A 15941-nucleotide genomic window follows, 5' to 3' on the forward strand; every position below is an offset into this window, starting at 1 on the left:
CACAGAGAAGTTGCAGCATTAGAAAATTGCAGCGAAATGGAGGAAGATCTGCAGCGGATAGGCACTTGGTGCAGGGAGTGGCAACTGACCCTTAACATAGACAAATGTAATGTATTGCGAATACATAGAAAGAAGGATCCTTTATTGTATGATTATATGATAGCGGAACAAACACTGGTAGCAGTTACTTCTGTAAAATATCTGGGAGTATGTGTGCGAAGCGATTTGAAGTGGAATGATCATATTAATTGTTGGTAAGACGCGTGCCAGGTTTAGATTCATTGGGAGAGTCCTTAGAAAATGTAGTCCATGAACAAAGGAGGTGGCTTACAAAACACTCGTTCGACAAAGGAGATAGGGAAGATCCAAAGAAGAGCGACGCGTTTCGTCACAGGTTTATTTGGTAAGCGTGATAGCGTTACGGAGATATTTAGCAAACTCAAGTGGCAGACTCTGCAAGAGAGGCGCTCTGCATCGCGGTGTAGCTTGGTGTCCAGGTTTCGAGAGGGTGCGTTTCTGGATGAGGTATCGAATATATTGCTTCCCCCTACTTATACCTCCCGAGAAGATCACGAATGTAAAATTAGAGAGATTCGGGCGCGCACGGAGGCTTTCCGGCAGTCGTTCTTCCCGCGAACCGTACGCGACTGGAACCGGAAAGGGAGGTAATGACAGTGTCATGTAAAGTGCCCTCCGCCACACACCGTTGGGTGGCTTGCGGAGTATAGATGTAGATGTACGAAGAAGATTGTTGTCATGTTGCGGGAAGGGTGCTACAACGCCCACAAGCACCCCTACCTCTTCGCGCTAGTCGAAGGTAAAAGGAAGCCAACAGTTCCGCACAGGCCGTACGAACTACGTGTCGGGTATCGAGCAATCATGCTCGAATTCGTCAGCAAAAAGCACCTGCACACCATGAACAGAACCCTGTCTTCACGCCGTGCGACTGGGACTTCATCCTGGAGGACGCAGTCGCCCGGTTACGGAAGGAGGTCCGCGATGGAGAGCGGAAGCTGTCAGCGGAGCTGGAGACCGCGCTAAACTACAACATGCGCTACGGAAAGAAGAGTCAAAAGGCCAACTCCCACCGCTAGCATGCCTGCATGCTGGCAAATAGGAACGACCACCAGTACAAGCGAGGACAAACCACATCGCGAGGCATCACCAACTCAACCCGCAAGGAACTAACAAGGGAACCTCCCCAACGCACCCCCCTCAGATTTAGTTATAAGTTGGCACAGTGGATACACCTTGAAAAACTGAACACAGATCAATCGAGAAAACAGGTAGAAGTTGTGTGGAACTATGAAAAAAATAAGCAAAATACACAAACTGAGTAGTCCATGCGCAACATAGGCAACATCAAACATAATGTATACTCAGGAGCGCCGTGTTTCCGTGGTTAGCGTGAGCAGCTGCGGAACGAGAGGTCCTTGGTACAAGTCTTCCCTGCAGTGAAAAGTTTAATTTTTTATTTTCAGACAATATTATCAAAGTTCAGGCACTCATTCATAATCAACTTCGCTCTCCAAAATTCCAGGACATGTTCAGATTTGCTTGTACATATGCGGGATTTGACGGTCTACACACAGAAAAATTTGAAAACGTTAAAAACATATGTTTTGACAGAGCACAGGGAAAACTGTGCGACTGTGAAACTGTTGCATTCATTTGTTGCAGTTTATGCGACAAACTCTTATGTTTTCATTACATTTTTGGGAGTGATTATCACATCCACAAGAAAACCTAAATCGAGAGAGGTAGAAGAATCTTTTTACCCATTCGCCAAGTGTACAAGTTAGGTGGGTCGACAACATATTCCTGTCATGTGACGCACATGCCGTCACCAGTGTCGTATAGAATATATCAGACGTGTTTTCCTGTGGAGGAATCGGTTGACGTATGACCTTGCGATCAAATGTTTTCGGTTCCCATTGGAGAGGCACGTCCTTTCGTGTACTAATCGCACGGTTTTGCGGTGCGGTCGCAAAACACATACACTAAACTTATTACAGTGAACAGAGACGTCAATGAACGAACGGACAGATCATAACTTTGCAAAGATAAAGAAAACTTTTCACCCTAGGGAAGACTTCAACCAAGGATCTCGCGTTCCACAGCTGCTCACGCTAACCACGGAAACACGGCGCTCCTGAGTATACATTATGTTTGATGTTGCCTATGTTGCGCATGGACTACTCAGTTTGTATATTTTGCTTATTTTTTTCATAGTTCCAAACAACTTCTTCCTGTTTTCTCTATTGATCTGTGTTCAATTTTTCAAGGCCTATCCACTGTGCCAACTTACAACTAAATCTGAGGAGGGTGCGATGGGGAGGTTCCCTTGTAAGGAGGAACAGCTGTTAAGCTTAAACTCCCACACCTCGGGCCAAGGTAAGGGCCAATCTGTTAGTGTCAGCGTCAGCATCATCCCGACACTTCGCCAGAAGATGCTGGGCACGAAACTCGTTGAAACGTTGCGCCAAGATGACGCCACCACTCGGCTGATAACCCGAGAGGAATTCAACAGGGTGTTGCCCTGCTGAAGAACAGCAAGTTGTATAGTTAGGAGAGGTAGTACCGCTCGCTCTAAAACCTCGTCGTTTAAGTACTTGCTGCCCGTATCCCCGTCAATGTACATGAGTCGAAATCGGATTTTGTATACAGTGTGGCACTCGAAGTAACCAGACATGGAGTAACCAATAAGCCCCTCAGCATTTCAGGTGGCCAAATTCCGGTCACCGAGGCAGCTGTCAGCCATCACTAAAACAGGTTCCATTGTGCCATGTCCAAAACCCTCTGGACGTTAGCAGACGCGCTCACGTGACAGTTGCGGTTCGATGCATTTTGGCTTCCAGATTGTGGAAGCCAATATAAATAGCACGCTTATAGTCAGTTCAATCTGCATTTGACAGCGTCGCACCATCCGTGCTGAACTGTCGACATTCGCTGTACGTCTCCAGAGTTTCGTCGGCGCTATGAACCAAACTGTGCCGCTTGTGATATTCATATAGGATTATATGATGCTGTCTTTTGGTCGCATTGAGTGATCCAGTATCAACTCTTCATTGCATGTGAAGCTACAGATTCCACTCGTGCTTCGCTATTGGAAGAGCTTGCTTCATGCACATGAAATATCACAGGATGACGAACAGATTTCCTACAGACTGTTCATTATGCTCCTTTATGGCGCATTCTGATGCTGAGGTTGTCGTACTTGACATCGGCCAGGCATATTGGTTGAAGCTGGCTTTTCAATTTTCATTTGTCTGAAGTCTCTTTTTTTCTGAATGAGACGACGGTAGCCACTGCAGTCAAACAAGATGTGCATTGCTAGGCTGATGACGATGCGGATATTCACAGCAATAACTAACTACTTTACAGATAATCATCGCGGACATATCTTCATTTATGCGCCATAATAATTACGTTGTTACTAAAATTTAAGGGATGGTGTCAGTATTATGATTTTCGTCTGTTTCTGTTACATGACACAGATTGTAAGTATTGTTTAAGTTTTCAGTCACTATTATTACCCATTTGGGACGGAGTCGCACTATACTGGTTTCGATTCCTAGTGTCCTGGTAATGGTAGATTCGTCGTTAACTTTTGGAAGAGCTAACGATGGAGACGTGCCGTTCTTCCTGGTGTTGCGCAACTTTTAGACGTGCATCCTTTTTCATCGTACCAGCAGCTGCCTTATGTCTCTGCCATTCATGCTTTGTTTGCAGTAAGAGATATTACTCATGAAACTACCGAAAGCAGTAAAAAGGCGACATGAAGCTTGTCCTACGATATTCCATCCACTCGATTTTACGTCTCATTACATGATTCCTTTTTCTGTATCACAAACGACATAATGTATGGTACAAAATCAGCCAATCAGTCAACGTTCCTCTTAAATATATCTACAAGTACACAATGCAACGCTCAATACATTGAGAAATGTAGCCTGTTAGAATTATTAAACATTATGGCAATAAAAATTGTGTGCGGCTCGGTGGCCAAATGCACCTCTTTCGATTGGACGACAGTTCGGTGACTTGTGTGACCTTTCTCGCTTTTGTCCAACAGGGGAAAGGGGAGCTACAGTTTAACGTAGAATACGAACCAATTGTCGCACCTGGTGACTCCTCACATCGTTAGGAGGTGAAGGTTGGCTTCCAAGCAGACTCAAAATTTCCGTGGTCCTGGCGGTTTCCAGGAATACTCTTTACCGCTGAAACATGAGTCCTAACAACATTGTGGTGAATTTTCGCACACTTTATAAACGAACAATACCATAAACATTTAGCAGTATGCAAATTGTGACAACTTGTAACACGACTTCGTATTACACTACTGGCCACTAAAATTGCTACACCACGAAGATGACGTGCTACAGACGCGAAATTTAACCGACAGGAATAAAATGCTGTCATATGCAAATGATTAGCTTTTCAAAGCATTCACACAAGGTTGGCGCCGGTGGCGACACCTACAACGTGCTGACATGAGGAAAGTTTCCAACCGATGTCTCATACACAAACGGCAGTTTACCGGCGTTGCCTGGTGCAACGTTGTTGTGATGCCTCGTGTAAGGAGGAGAAATGCGTACCATCACGTTTCCGACTTTGATAATGGTCGGATTGTAGCCTATCGCGATTGCGGTTTATCGTATCGCGACATTGCTGCACGCGTTGGTCGAGATCCAATGACTGTTAGCAGAATATGAAATCGGTGGGTTCAGGAGGGTAATACAGAACACCTTGCTGGATCCCAACGGCCTCGTATCACTAGCAGTCGAGATGACGGGCATCTTATCCTCATGGCTGTAACGTATCCTGCAGCAACGTCTCCATCCCTGAGTCAACAGATGGGGACGTTTGCAAGACAACAACCATCTGCACGAACAGTTCGACGACGTTTGCAGCAGCATGGACTATCAACTCGGAGACCGTGGCTGCGGTTACCCTTGACGCTGCATCGCAGGCAGGAGTGCCTGCGATGGTGTACTCAACGACGAACCTGGGTGCACGAATGGCAAAACGTCATTTTTTCGGATGAATCGAGGTTCTGTTTACAGCATCATGATGGTCGCATCCGTGTTTGGCGACATCGCGATGAACGTACATTGGCAGCGTGTATTCGTCATCGCCATACTGGCGTATCACCTGGCGTGATGGTATGGGGTGCCATTGGTTACACGTCTCGGTCACCTCTTGTGCGCATTAACGGCACTTTGAACAGTGGACGTTATATTTCAGATGTGTTACGACCCGTGGCTCTACCCTTCATTCGATCCCTGCGAAACCCTACATTTCAGCAGGACAATGCACGACCGCATTTTGCAGGTCCTGTACGGGTGTTTCTGGATACAGAAAATGTTCGACTGCTGCCCTGGCCAGCACATTCTCCAGATCTCTCACCAATTGAAAACGTCTGGTCAATGGTGGCCGAGCAACTGGCTCGTCACAATACGCCAGTCACTACTCTTGGTGAACTGTGGTATCGTGTTGATGTTGCATGGGCAGCTGTATCTGTACACGCCATCCAAGCTCTGTTTGACTCAATGCCCAGGTGTATCAAGGCCGTTATTACGGCCAGAGGTGGTTGTTCTGGGTACTGATTTCTCAGGATCTATGCTCCCAGATTGCGTGAAAATGTAATCATGTGTCAGTTCTAGTAAAATATATTTGTCCAATGAATACCCGTTTATCATCTTCATTTCTTCTTGGTGTAGCAATTTTAATGGCCAGTAGTGTACTTCGCAGTATTCTACAAACGTTCGGCAGAAAATAGGTTTCATTAATTATCACTGAAGTTTCTAACTTAACGAACTGTATTACGTAAATGAAAGGCTGTGTTGTATTAAAGTATGGTCATGGTTAGCATCTATGTTCTTTATCGAATGGAATGCAGATCAAAATCCAGGAGAGGGTCAATGATACCTTCAGAGTTACGTCCTACCGAACACGTTGAAGTGGTTTGCAAAATACCAGTATCCGTGATTGTGGATGCAGGTAAACGGACTTCTCGATACGGGATTGAGAGTGTAGTGTGAATGCACATCACATTTCTCTGACCCACGACAACTTCTACATATGACTATACTTTCTTAATATCTTATAAATACGCTTAGCTTAAATTGATTCGGGCCCAATGGCTCGAGACCTTCTTTTATTGAATTTTAGCAGTGAGGATATCCATGATATACAATGTGTTACTGTAGCAGCAGAGTCTATTGACTTCCTGGAAATTTTCCGAGTCTTTCAATTATGTTACAGGAGTCACACCCACCCGTGACACACAAAATGCCTCGCGGTTTGTGCAGACTCTGCACGACGAACTGGTAGCCCATAGGGGAGTCAAGGACCTGGTATCGTTGCTCACAGACGTGAACCGCACCGTGGCTCAGCAAGTACGCTTACGCACCGACAGGGAGCGCCTGTTACATGGCGGGCTGCTTCAACCCTGCTTCACCTCAACCTTGATGCGGCGTGTCTACTTCCGCTAGATCAATCCAATGCACTCACCTGGCCCCCGGCAGTGACACCCTACGTGTAGCCGCTAGGACCTGACAACAATGCATCTATCTCAGCCCCAGAAACTTCGACTTCTGCAAGCAATCAAACGGCTGCAGTCTTCCTCCAGTCTATGTTGCTGCAATGAGACACATTCTCGTTTTGATCGTCACAGTTCAACTGATTTACAGTAACTCATTTAGAAGATGTATCATAATGCTGTATTATTAATTTGTGTATACTTAGAAATTAGATATGGCTGCATGCTCACTCTAGGCACATGTATAAGAGAGCTATCAAAGGATGCACACTACAAAAATTGTTTATACTGAAGTGGAATGTTGGAAACCCATTGACTTCCTCTTGACTGTTGCTCTTGGTAGGGGAGTAGAAATGAAATCACCAACATATTGTCGAAATGAAGGCCACTTCCATATTATGGATTTGGATTATACATTCTACACACATTTCTTTTAAAAAACACTGTAAACTACAATGATGCAATCTTGTATACATTTTATGAGACACGCAACAGCCTCTTTTTTCTTTAATGTTCCCACAACTCTTCATAAACAATAATATGCACATTGTTTCTTTTAACACATGCTGTGTGGACTTATTCAGAGTAATGCAGTACGGTGATTTCTGATATTCATTGCAACACAGACCAACAAAGCCCTGCAGGCTTAGTGTAGGTTATAACATAGATATTACGAGTATGATGTCCCTGTGTCTCCTGCAAGTGTCTCATTTTTGATTATTAGTATTCCATTCTGTTCCACTGGAGATTTCTTACGCTATATGTAATATGAGTTTGTTGCAACCTCGAATACATCTAATCTTGGCATATCATCAGTACTGGTACTATGCTTTACTCTTGTATTTATATTTACGATACTTTACAACTTCAGAAATTAAGTTAGTAAACTGTAATCTGAGAATCAGTTATGATTGAGTGTTAAATTTTGAAAAACAGATTCAATGAGAAAAAAACATTAAACGATTCCATGTGATGCCTGGGACACAGATAGACAATACCTCTGAGACTTTCTTAATTCCATCTTTCCTTTCCCCCTAACAAATACTTGCCCTTCGTTGCAAATGTATAAAATAATGCAGAGGCTGTGGTACTGGATTAGCACTCAAAAGGTGCAGGGTTCAAAGCCCCATCTAGATTTAAATTTTCTGAGATTTCGGTAGAGTGTTTAAGGAAAATTATAGATGATTTTCTTTTGGTGTCACTGCTGAATTCTATTCTCACCTTTGTCCAACTTAATCTTGTTCTCCATCAAGAATCACAATTTTGATGCAATTATTTTAGTATGAAAACATTCTTATTTTATTGTCTTATAAAAATGTAAATTTATTCCTGTATCTTTACACATTTTTATTAAGAGCATTTTTATTAAGAGCATCTCTAATGCTTATAAATATATATTTGCATTGTATATCTATCAAGGTTTATCTGTTAGTTTATTTTGAAATATGTCTGTGGCAATACCAATTTATTGTCACATACAGTTGCTTTCTGCTATTCTGTAAAACGTAAGTCAATCTTGTATTCATATATAGACATTAAATTTACTATATTTCAGTCTTAAAAATTAGGAACATTGCATATTAACCTTAAACTTGTGCGTCTGTAGGCAATTTCCAGTCAAATTTATTTTAGTTGTATTTTGTTAATATACGATTTTTCATTCCTTTACTAATGAAAGACGATTTGGTTTGCTAATAAACGGCATAGTGTTGCTAATATTTTAAATTTTTATTTCTGAGATCTATTTCAGATTGGTGTAATTTCTTATGTCTTAATGAAGAATTTTGGTTCAGACCTCCTCATTATTACATTTACATTCAAATATCACGGATGTACTTTTTCTATGAAGTTGTGTTATTAGTCATATAAAAAATACTTGCCCTCTCAGTTTCAAAAGTCATTTTTCGGAACATCCACCACAGAATGTAGATATTATACACAATTTAGGGGTGGTATTAAAGTAATTTATTTCTGTTTTATTAACATCTGTCTCCCATCTTATTAGTAGTGTATGTAGTGCATCTGATGTATGTATATTGCTGGAACAAATGTTGACCCAAATGCTTATACCCATATTTTCTGTCCTCAGGAAAGAGTTTACAACAAAACAATACTGATAAACAGAAACACTGAGTGGAATTTAGAGTTGTATTAAAAAGTATCAGTTCATAAGGCATAGTTGTCGATATCTCAGTCATTACAGATCTTCATCTACAGCATATTCCGCAAGCCACCAAATGGTGTCTGGCGGAGAGTACTTTTTGTATCAATAACTGATCCCTCCAACCCTGTTCCACTCGCGAATAGCGCGTGGGAAGAATGATTGTCGGTAATCCTCTGTAGTGGCTCTAATTTATCGAATTTTCTCCTCATAGTCATTACGCGAGACGTATTAGGGGGAAGCAATATGTTGTCCGACTCTTCCCAGAAAGTGCTATCTCGAAATTTCAATAGCAAATCTCTCCGTGATGCACAACGACTCTCTTGTAACGTCTGCCAATGGCGTTTGTTGAGCATCTCCGCAACGCTCTCCTGCCTACTAAACGATCCCGTGACGAAACGTGCCGCTCTTCGTTGGATCTTCTCAATCACTTCCGTCAGTTATATCTGGTAGGGATCCCAGAGATGGATGAACAAAGCTCTAGAATGGATCGAACAAGCGCCTTGTAAGCCACTTCCTTCGTGGATGAGTTACATTTGCTTAAAATTATTCATACGAATCTGGGTCTGGCATCTGCTTTTCCCACTATTTTTTTTATATGGTCATTCCACTTAAGGTCGCTTCGGATAGTTACTCACAGATATTTTGCGGCAGATACTGTTTCCAGTAGTTTGTTATCAATAGTGTAGCTGTACAGTAGTGGATTTCCTTTCCTATGTATGCACAATATGTTACATTTACTTACGTTCAAGGTCAACTGCCAGAGCCTGCACCATTCAGCAATTCTCTGTAGGTCATTCTGCAAATTGTTACTATCTTCTGAAGTGGATGTATCTACAGTTACCTGTTACTAGAAACTCTGCATATCCGGAAGCTAGTGTACGAGATAAGTATGCAAACTAGAAGGCACTGGACTAAACTACAAACATCGAAAGATGTTTTGCATCACCTCGGTTCCGAGAGTTCTGCAACCTGTACAAAAAATTGGAATAGAGATCAACATAAATATCATTTCCGCCCTTTTTACTGCTCATGAAAACCACACATTGCATGCTGTACCACCATACAGCGAGACCTTCAGAGGTGGTGGTCCAGATTGCTGTACACACCAGTACCTCTAATACCCAGTAGCACGTCCTCTTCCACTGATGCATGCCTGTATTCGTCGTGGCTTACTATCCACAAGTTCATCAAGGCACTGTTGGTCCAGATTGTCCCACTCCTCAACGGCGATTAGGCGTACATCCCTCAGAGTGGCTGGTGGTTCACGACGTCCATAAACAGCCCTTTTCAATCTATCCCAGGCATGTTCGACAGTGTTCATGTCTGGAGAACATGCTGGCCACTCTCGGCGAGCGATGTCGTTATCATGAAGGCAGTCATTCACAAGATGTAGACGATGGGGGTGCGAATTGTCGTCCATGAAGACGAATGCCTCGCCAATATGCTGCCGATATGGTTGCACTATCGATGGGAGAATGCCATTCACGTATCGTACAGCCGTTATGGCACCTTCCATGACCACCAGCGGCGTACGTCGGCCCCACATAATGCCACCCCAAAACATCAGCGAACCTCCACCTTGCTGCATTCGCTGGACAGTTTGTCTAAGGCGTTCAGCCTGACTGGGTTGCCTCCAAACACGTCTCGGACGATTGTCTGGTTGAAGGCATATGCGACACTCACTGGTGAAGAGAACGTGATGCCAGTCCTGAGCAGTCCATTCGGAATGTTGTTGGGTCCATCTGTACCGCGCTGCATGGTGTCGTGGTTGCAAAGATGGATCTCGCCATGGACGTCGGGAGTGAAGTTGCGCATCATGGAGCCTATTACACACAGTTTGAGAATAACACGACGTCCTGTAGCTGCAAGAAAAGCATTATTCAACATGGTGGCTGTGCTGTCAGGGTTCCTCCGAGCCATAATCCTTAGGCAGCGATCATCCACTGCAGTAGTAGTCCTTGGGCGGTCTGAGCGAGTCATGTCATGGACAGTTCCTGTCTCTCTGTATCTCCTCCATGTCCGAACAACATCGCTTCCGTCCCCGAGATGCCTGGACACTTCCCTTGTTGAGATCCCTTCCTGGCACAAAGTAACAATGAAGACGCGATCGAACCGCAGTATTGACCTTCTAGGCATGGTTCAGCTACAGACAATACGAGCCATGTACCTCTTTCCTGGTGGAATGACTGGAACTGATCGGATGTCGGACCCCTCCGTCTAATACGCGCTGCTCATGCATGGTTGTTTACATCCTTGGGCGAGTTTAGTGACATCTGTGAATATCAAAGGGACAGGGTCTGTGATACAATATCCACAGTCAACGTCTGTCTTCAGGAGTCTGGAAACTGGGGCGATGCAAAACTTTTTTAATGTGTGTATGTGCTATAAACGAGCACGAGATTTAAACTTAGTGGCGTGCCGTGGCGGTATGATGGCGGGGAAATTTCACTAGGGTGCCGCCTTACACGAGGATATGCAGCAAAAACAAAAACTTACAGTAATTTCCTAACCACTAGCCTACGCAGTAAAATACACAAATACAGTTCACTCCTTTCCAGCAACAGGTGAAAAAAAAAAAGAAACAGAAAGTAGGCTAAATTATTATGTCTTAGGCAAATGCTGCTGCTGCTGCCGCCGCTGCTGGCGCGTCCGCTCGGCTTGGCGTCTGTCGATACTTGATGAAATATGTGTCCAGATGAACAAATATGGGACGGTGATTTTGATACAACCACTTCAGTAATTTAGGTAAACAACTGAAATCTATAATCAGGATAAACTCATACCATTATCCGTCCAGAATGTCCCTGCATAGTTAGTTTCGTATTCTGTGGATCATTTGTACGATCAATCATAAGAGGTGGAACAAGTCATTTTACATTCATACTACACATTATTCTGTAAAGATAGCTAGATGCTGATCATCTACAACTATCTTAGTGCTGTTGTGAGTTAATAATTTCTAAACGTCAACTTTTACGCATTAAAAACTTAGAAATTCTTCTATGGAATAGAAAGAGATGTCAAGGAGAAAAATTTAACAGTTTGTTTTCAAATTGAACTTCCCTCTTGTCTGTCAGACATTTTATATAATAAGGTAGGTTATCAGAAATTTCTGTGGCAGCATTTTGCACCCTTTTTTGTGCTAAAGGCAACCTTGATCTGAAGTAATGAGTGGAATTTTTAGTTCTGTTATTGTAATTATGTACATCATTATTGCTTTTGAACTGCAGTTGATTATTCACAACAAACTTCATGAGGGAATAAATATACTTTCAAGCAGTAGTAAAAATCCTTAACTACAGAAGCAGATGTCTACAAGGTGATTCTGGGTGATCATCATATACTATTATTACAGCATTGCTTTAAGCAATGAACACTTTCTGTCTTAAAGTTGAAGTACCACAGAGCATTATTCCGCATCACATTGTTGAATGAAAATACGAAAAATATGTCAAGTTGTAAATTTGTCTCTTCCCAAGATTTGCATTGATTCAGAGTGCATATTTGACTGAACTAAGTTGTTGTAGATATTCCAAAATCTGTTTTTTTTTCAGCTTAAATTCTCATCAATATGGACACTTCCTTTTTTTTTCTTTTGCTTTAACGCACTAGTTATTATACTGCCATTTCTTACCCTTGTAACTAGCGTACTACCTGTAGATGTTCAGAACTGAATGTGTTGTATCTCTCTGAAGTTGAAAGCAAGATTTTACATAGAAAACCTCTCAATAATAGCTTTAAGAACATTATTTTCCATTTCTTCTATTGCTGTGTGCATCTTTGGATTGATTAAAATACTAGTATCATATACAAAGGGAACTAATTTTGTTCGTTATATTTTGTCGTCCTCCCGAATGCGAGTCCAGTGTGCTAACCACTGCGCCACCTCGCTCGGTGGAAAAGTAATGCAAGCATGCAAACGTGCATGTATTATGGAATGAGATTTTCACTCTGCAGTGGAGTGTGTGCTGATATTAAACTTCCTGGCAGATTAAAACTGTGTGCCGGACCGAGACTCGAAATCGGGACCTTTGCCTTTAGCGGGCAAGTGCTCTACCATCTGAGATACCCAAGCACGACTCACGACCCATCCTCACAGCTTCAATTCTGCCAATACCTCGTCTCCTACCTTACAAACTTCACAGAAGCTCTTCTGCAAACCTAGGAGTCCTGGAAGAAAGGATATTGCGGAGACATGGCTTCTTCACAGCCTGGGGAATGTTTCCAGAATGAGATTTTCACTCTGCAGCGTAGTGTGCGCTAATACGAAACTTCCTGGCAGAAGAGCTTCTGTGAAGTTTGGAAGGTAGGAGACGAGGTACTGGCAGAATTGAAGCTGTGAGGACGGCTCGTGAGTCGTGCTTGGGTAGCTCAGATGGTAGAGCACTTGCCCACGGAAGGCAGAGTTCCCGAGTTCGAGTCTCAGTCCGGCATACAATTTTAATCTTCCAGGAAGTTTCGTGCATGTATTGTGTTGTACAGGTGCCTACGTCCGTTTGTGGGAAGAAGTTCCATGTCTGTGCACTTCGTCAGTCAATTCAGGGATGGTTGATGCTGGTTGTGGAAGAAGTTAGAGTTGTCGTGTGATGATGCCTCATGTATGATCCATTGGAGATGGGTCTGTTGATCAAGAAGGCCAAAACATTTCCACGCTCTGTAGGGTATGTTGGATTACAGCAATTGTATGTGAGCGAGAGTTATCGTGTTGGAAAACACCCTTTGGAATGCTGCTCATGACTGGCAGCACATCAGGTCGAATCGCAAGACTGACGTTCAGATGCAATTAGGGTGCATGGGATAACCAGTAGAGTGCTCCTGCTGTCCATACGAAATTGCCCCCAACACCACAGCTCGAGGTGTAGGTCCAGTATGTATAGCACACTGATAGGTTGATTGCAGGCTCTCAGCTGGCGTCAACTTTCATCTGAAAACACAACAGACTCCCACTCTGTCCTCTAATGAGCTCTTGCTTAATACCACTGAGGTCGCAAATGGCACCGGTTTGGAGTTGATTGAAAGCACGCTACTGGGCGTGTGGCTCAGAGATGTCCTTGAAGTAACCGATTTGTAATAGCTTGTTGTGACACTGTGATGTCAACTGCTGTTCAGATTGCTGCTGCAGATACAGTATGAAGAGCCAGAGCCATATTCCAAACAGATGGTCTTCTTTCTTGGTAGTGCCATGTGGCCATGTGACCTGTCTTAGTGATGTCAATACATACTTGAGAAAAGACAATGCTTATTATATAGGAACATATAAAATTCATTGTTAAGAATATTTCGCACTCTGTTGGAAAGCTCATCAAATCCAGATGAGCTTTTCTCAAGTTAAGGGACCACACTGGATACTCCTAATGTGTAACTTCATGCAGAAGCACCACTAGCCTTGATTAACACAATGATAAGTTAAACTTTCTTTATAGATATAAAAATATACTGCGACTGCTGCACTGCATATTTACTACTTTGGCGTGTCTTGCACATTGAGGTGTATTGAGTCTGTCAATAATTAATCAAGAATGCAAGTGTGCTGTTGATTGATATATTTGTCTCATGAATCTACTGAAATCATGTATGTGACCAGGGATCAAATGTTTTCTGAAACTTCCTGGGAGATTAAAACTGTGTGCCGGACCGAGACTCGAACTCGGTACCTATGCCTTTCGCAGGCAAGAACTCTACCAACTGTGCTACCCAAGCACGACTCACGCCCCATCCTCACAGCTTTACTTTCGCCAGTACCTCGTCTCGGTCCGGCACACAGTTTTAATCTTCCAAGAAGTTTCATATCAGCACACACTCCGCTGCAGAGTGAAAATCTCACTGTGGAAATGTTTTCTGTTAGATGAGGTAGACAATATTTATGTTAGAGCTTTATTGTTATTATCGGGTCAAGGAGTTTGTATTATCTTGACTACTGCTACTACTACTACTACTGCTACTACTACTGCCACTCCTAGTAATAATAATAATAATAATAATAATAATAATAATAATAATAATACTAGTAGAACCAGTCCCTCAGTTTCTGTAATTAGGCCAGCTGAAGGAAATGGATGAATGGACCCCAAAATAAATAAAAAGGAAACGAAAATGGCGTTAAGTATTTTCCTTAAATTAAATAGGGTTTTATAGTCCAATGGTGATTTGATTTCTCTTTATCTCTGTCTTTCTTTCCTTTCAGTTAACAGGAATGTAGGTCACATAAGACAAGGTTACATTAAAAACATATAATCTAATCTTAGCAAACACTAATACTAATAATCATCTTGCTGTTGAAGCTTTTTTGTCTGTGTTTGCTTTAACAATAACATATGTTTTTGAGTGCGGTTCGCCTTTAGCAAAACACGATTTTGTTTTTGTCCCAGACATGTTTCACTGCAGTTGCAGCATCATCAGTGGGCCTTTTTTTTTGTTACAGCTGTTAAACATGAGGAATGCTCTTTACTGTATAAATATATACAAATATTGGTTTCTAAATCGTAATTACCGGTTTTTGAGGAGCGCATGAAACTGTGTATTCATACCTTCTTACCACATGGTGTGGTTTTCCTGCTGTATTACGTTTTTATAGTGTCTGTTTTTTTTTACAGTTTGTCACCTGCAACTACATACAACTTAATGTAGACAAAACATTTACGCAAAAATTACGATTTCCAAACTGTTGTGGCTATGCCTGGGATTAATTTTATATGCTCCTCAAAAACCTGTAATTACGATTTAGAAACTAATATTTGTATGTATTTAAACAGTAAAAAACATTCCTTATGTTTAACAGCCATAACAATAAAAAAAAAACACTGATGATGCTGCAACTGAGGTGAAACATGTCTGGGACAAAAAATCAAAATCGTATTTTGCTAAAGGCGGACCTCACTCAAAAACATGTATGTTATTGTTAAAGCAAACACAACAGAAGAGCTTCATCACGAAGATGATTATCTCGACGCCCTGCCAGGCATTTCCAAGCAAGCTTTACAACAAATTCCGGAACACCACAGCAAAGTTATATCAAACTATTTTAAATATAAAATTCGCCAGAGTCTGTCTTTCACATAATGTAATATCTAACTATATAAATGTAAATGTAAACAGTATGTCACCTGCAGCCCTACGTGCGAAACACAAAGCTGAAATTGAGTGGCTCAAGCAAGAAATTAGATACCTATATACAAATAAAGCAGGAACTCAGTGTTGAACTATTCAGAATTCACCTGCAACTAGGAAATCACA

The 15941-nt window shown here is 42.2% G+C and overlaps 1 protein-coding gene across 1 annotated transcript in view; it reads left to right on the forward strand.

Moving 5' to 3' along the window:
* Window positions 1-8152, forward strand: part of LOC126230762 (caspase-like) — a 92174-nt gene extending 84022 nt beyond the window's left edge. Inside the window, exon 5 of the mRNA XM_049942410.1 lies at window positions 6268-8152. Within this exon, the coding sequence (XP_049798367.1) occupies window positions 6268-6497 (230 nt within the window). The 3' untranslated portion in view covers window positions 6498-8152. The remainder of the gene's footprint in view (window positions 1-6267) is intronic.
* The last annotated feature ends 7789 nt before the right edge of the window (window positions 8153-15941 follow it).

The sequence above is a fragment of the Schistocerca nitens genome, chromosome 1 (assembly GCF_023898315.1).
Source record: "Schistocerca nitens isolate TAMUIC-IGC-003100 chromosome 1, iqSchNite1.1, whole genome shotgun sequence".
NCBI lineage: Eukaryota > Metazoa > Arthropoda > Insecta > Orthoptera > Acrididae > Schistocerca > Schistocerca nitens.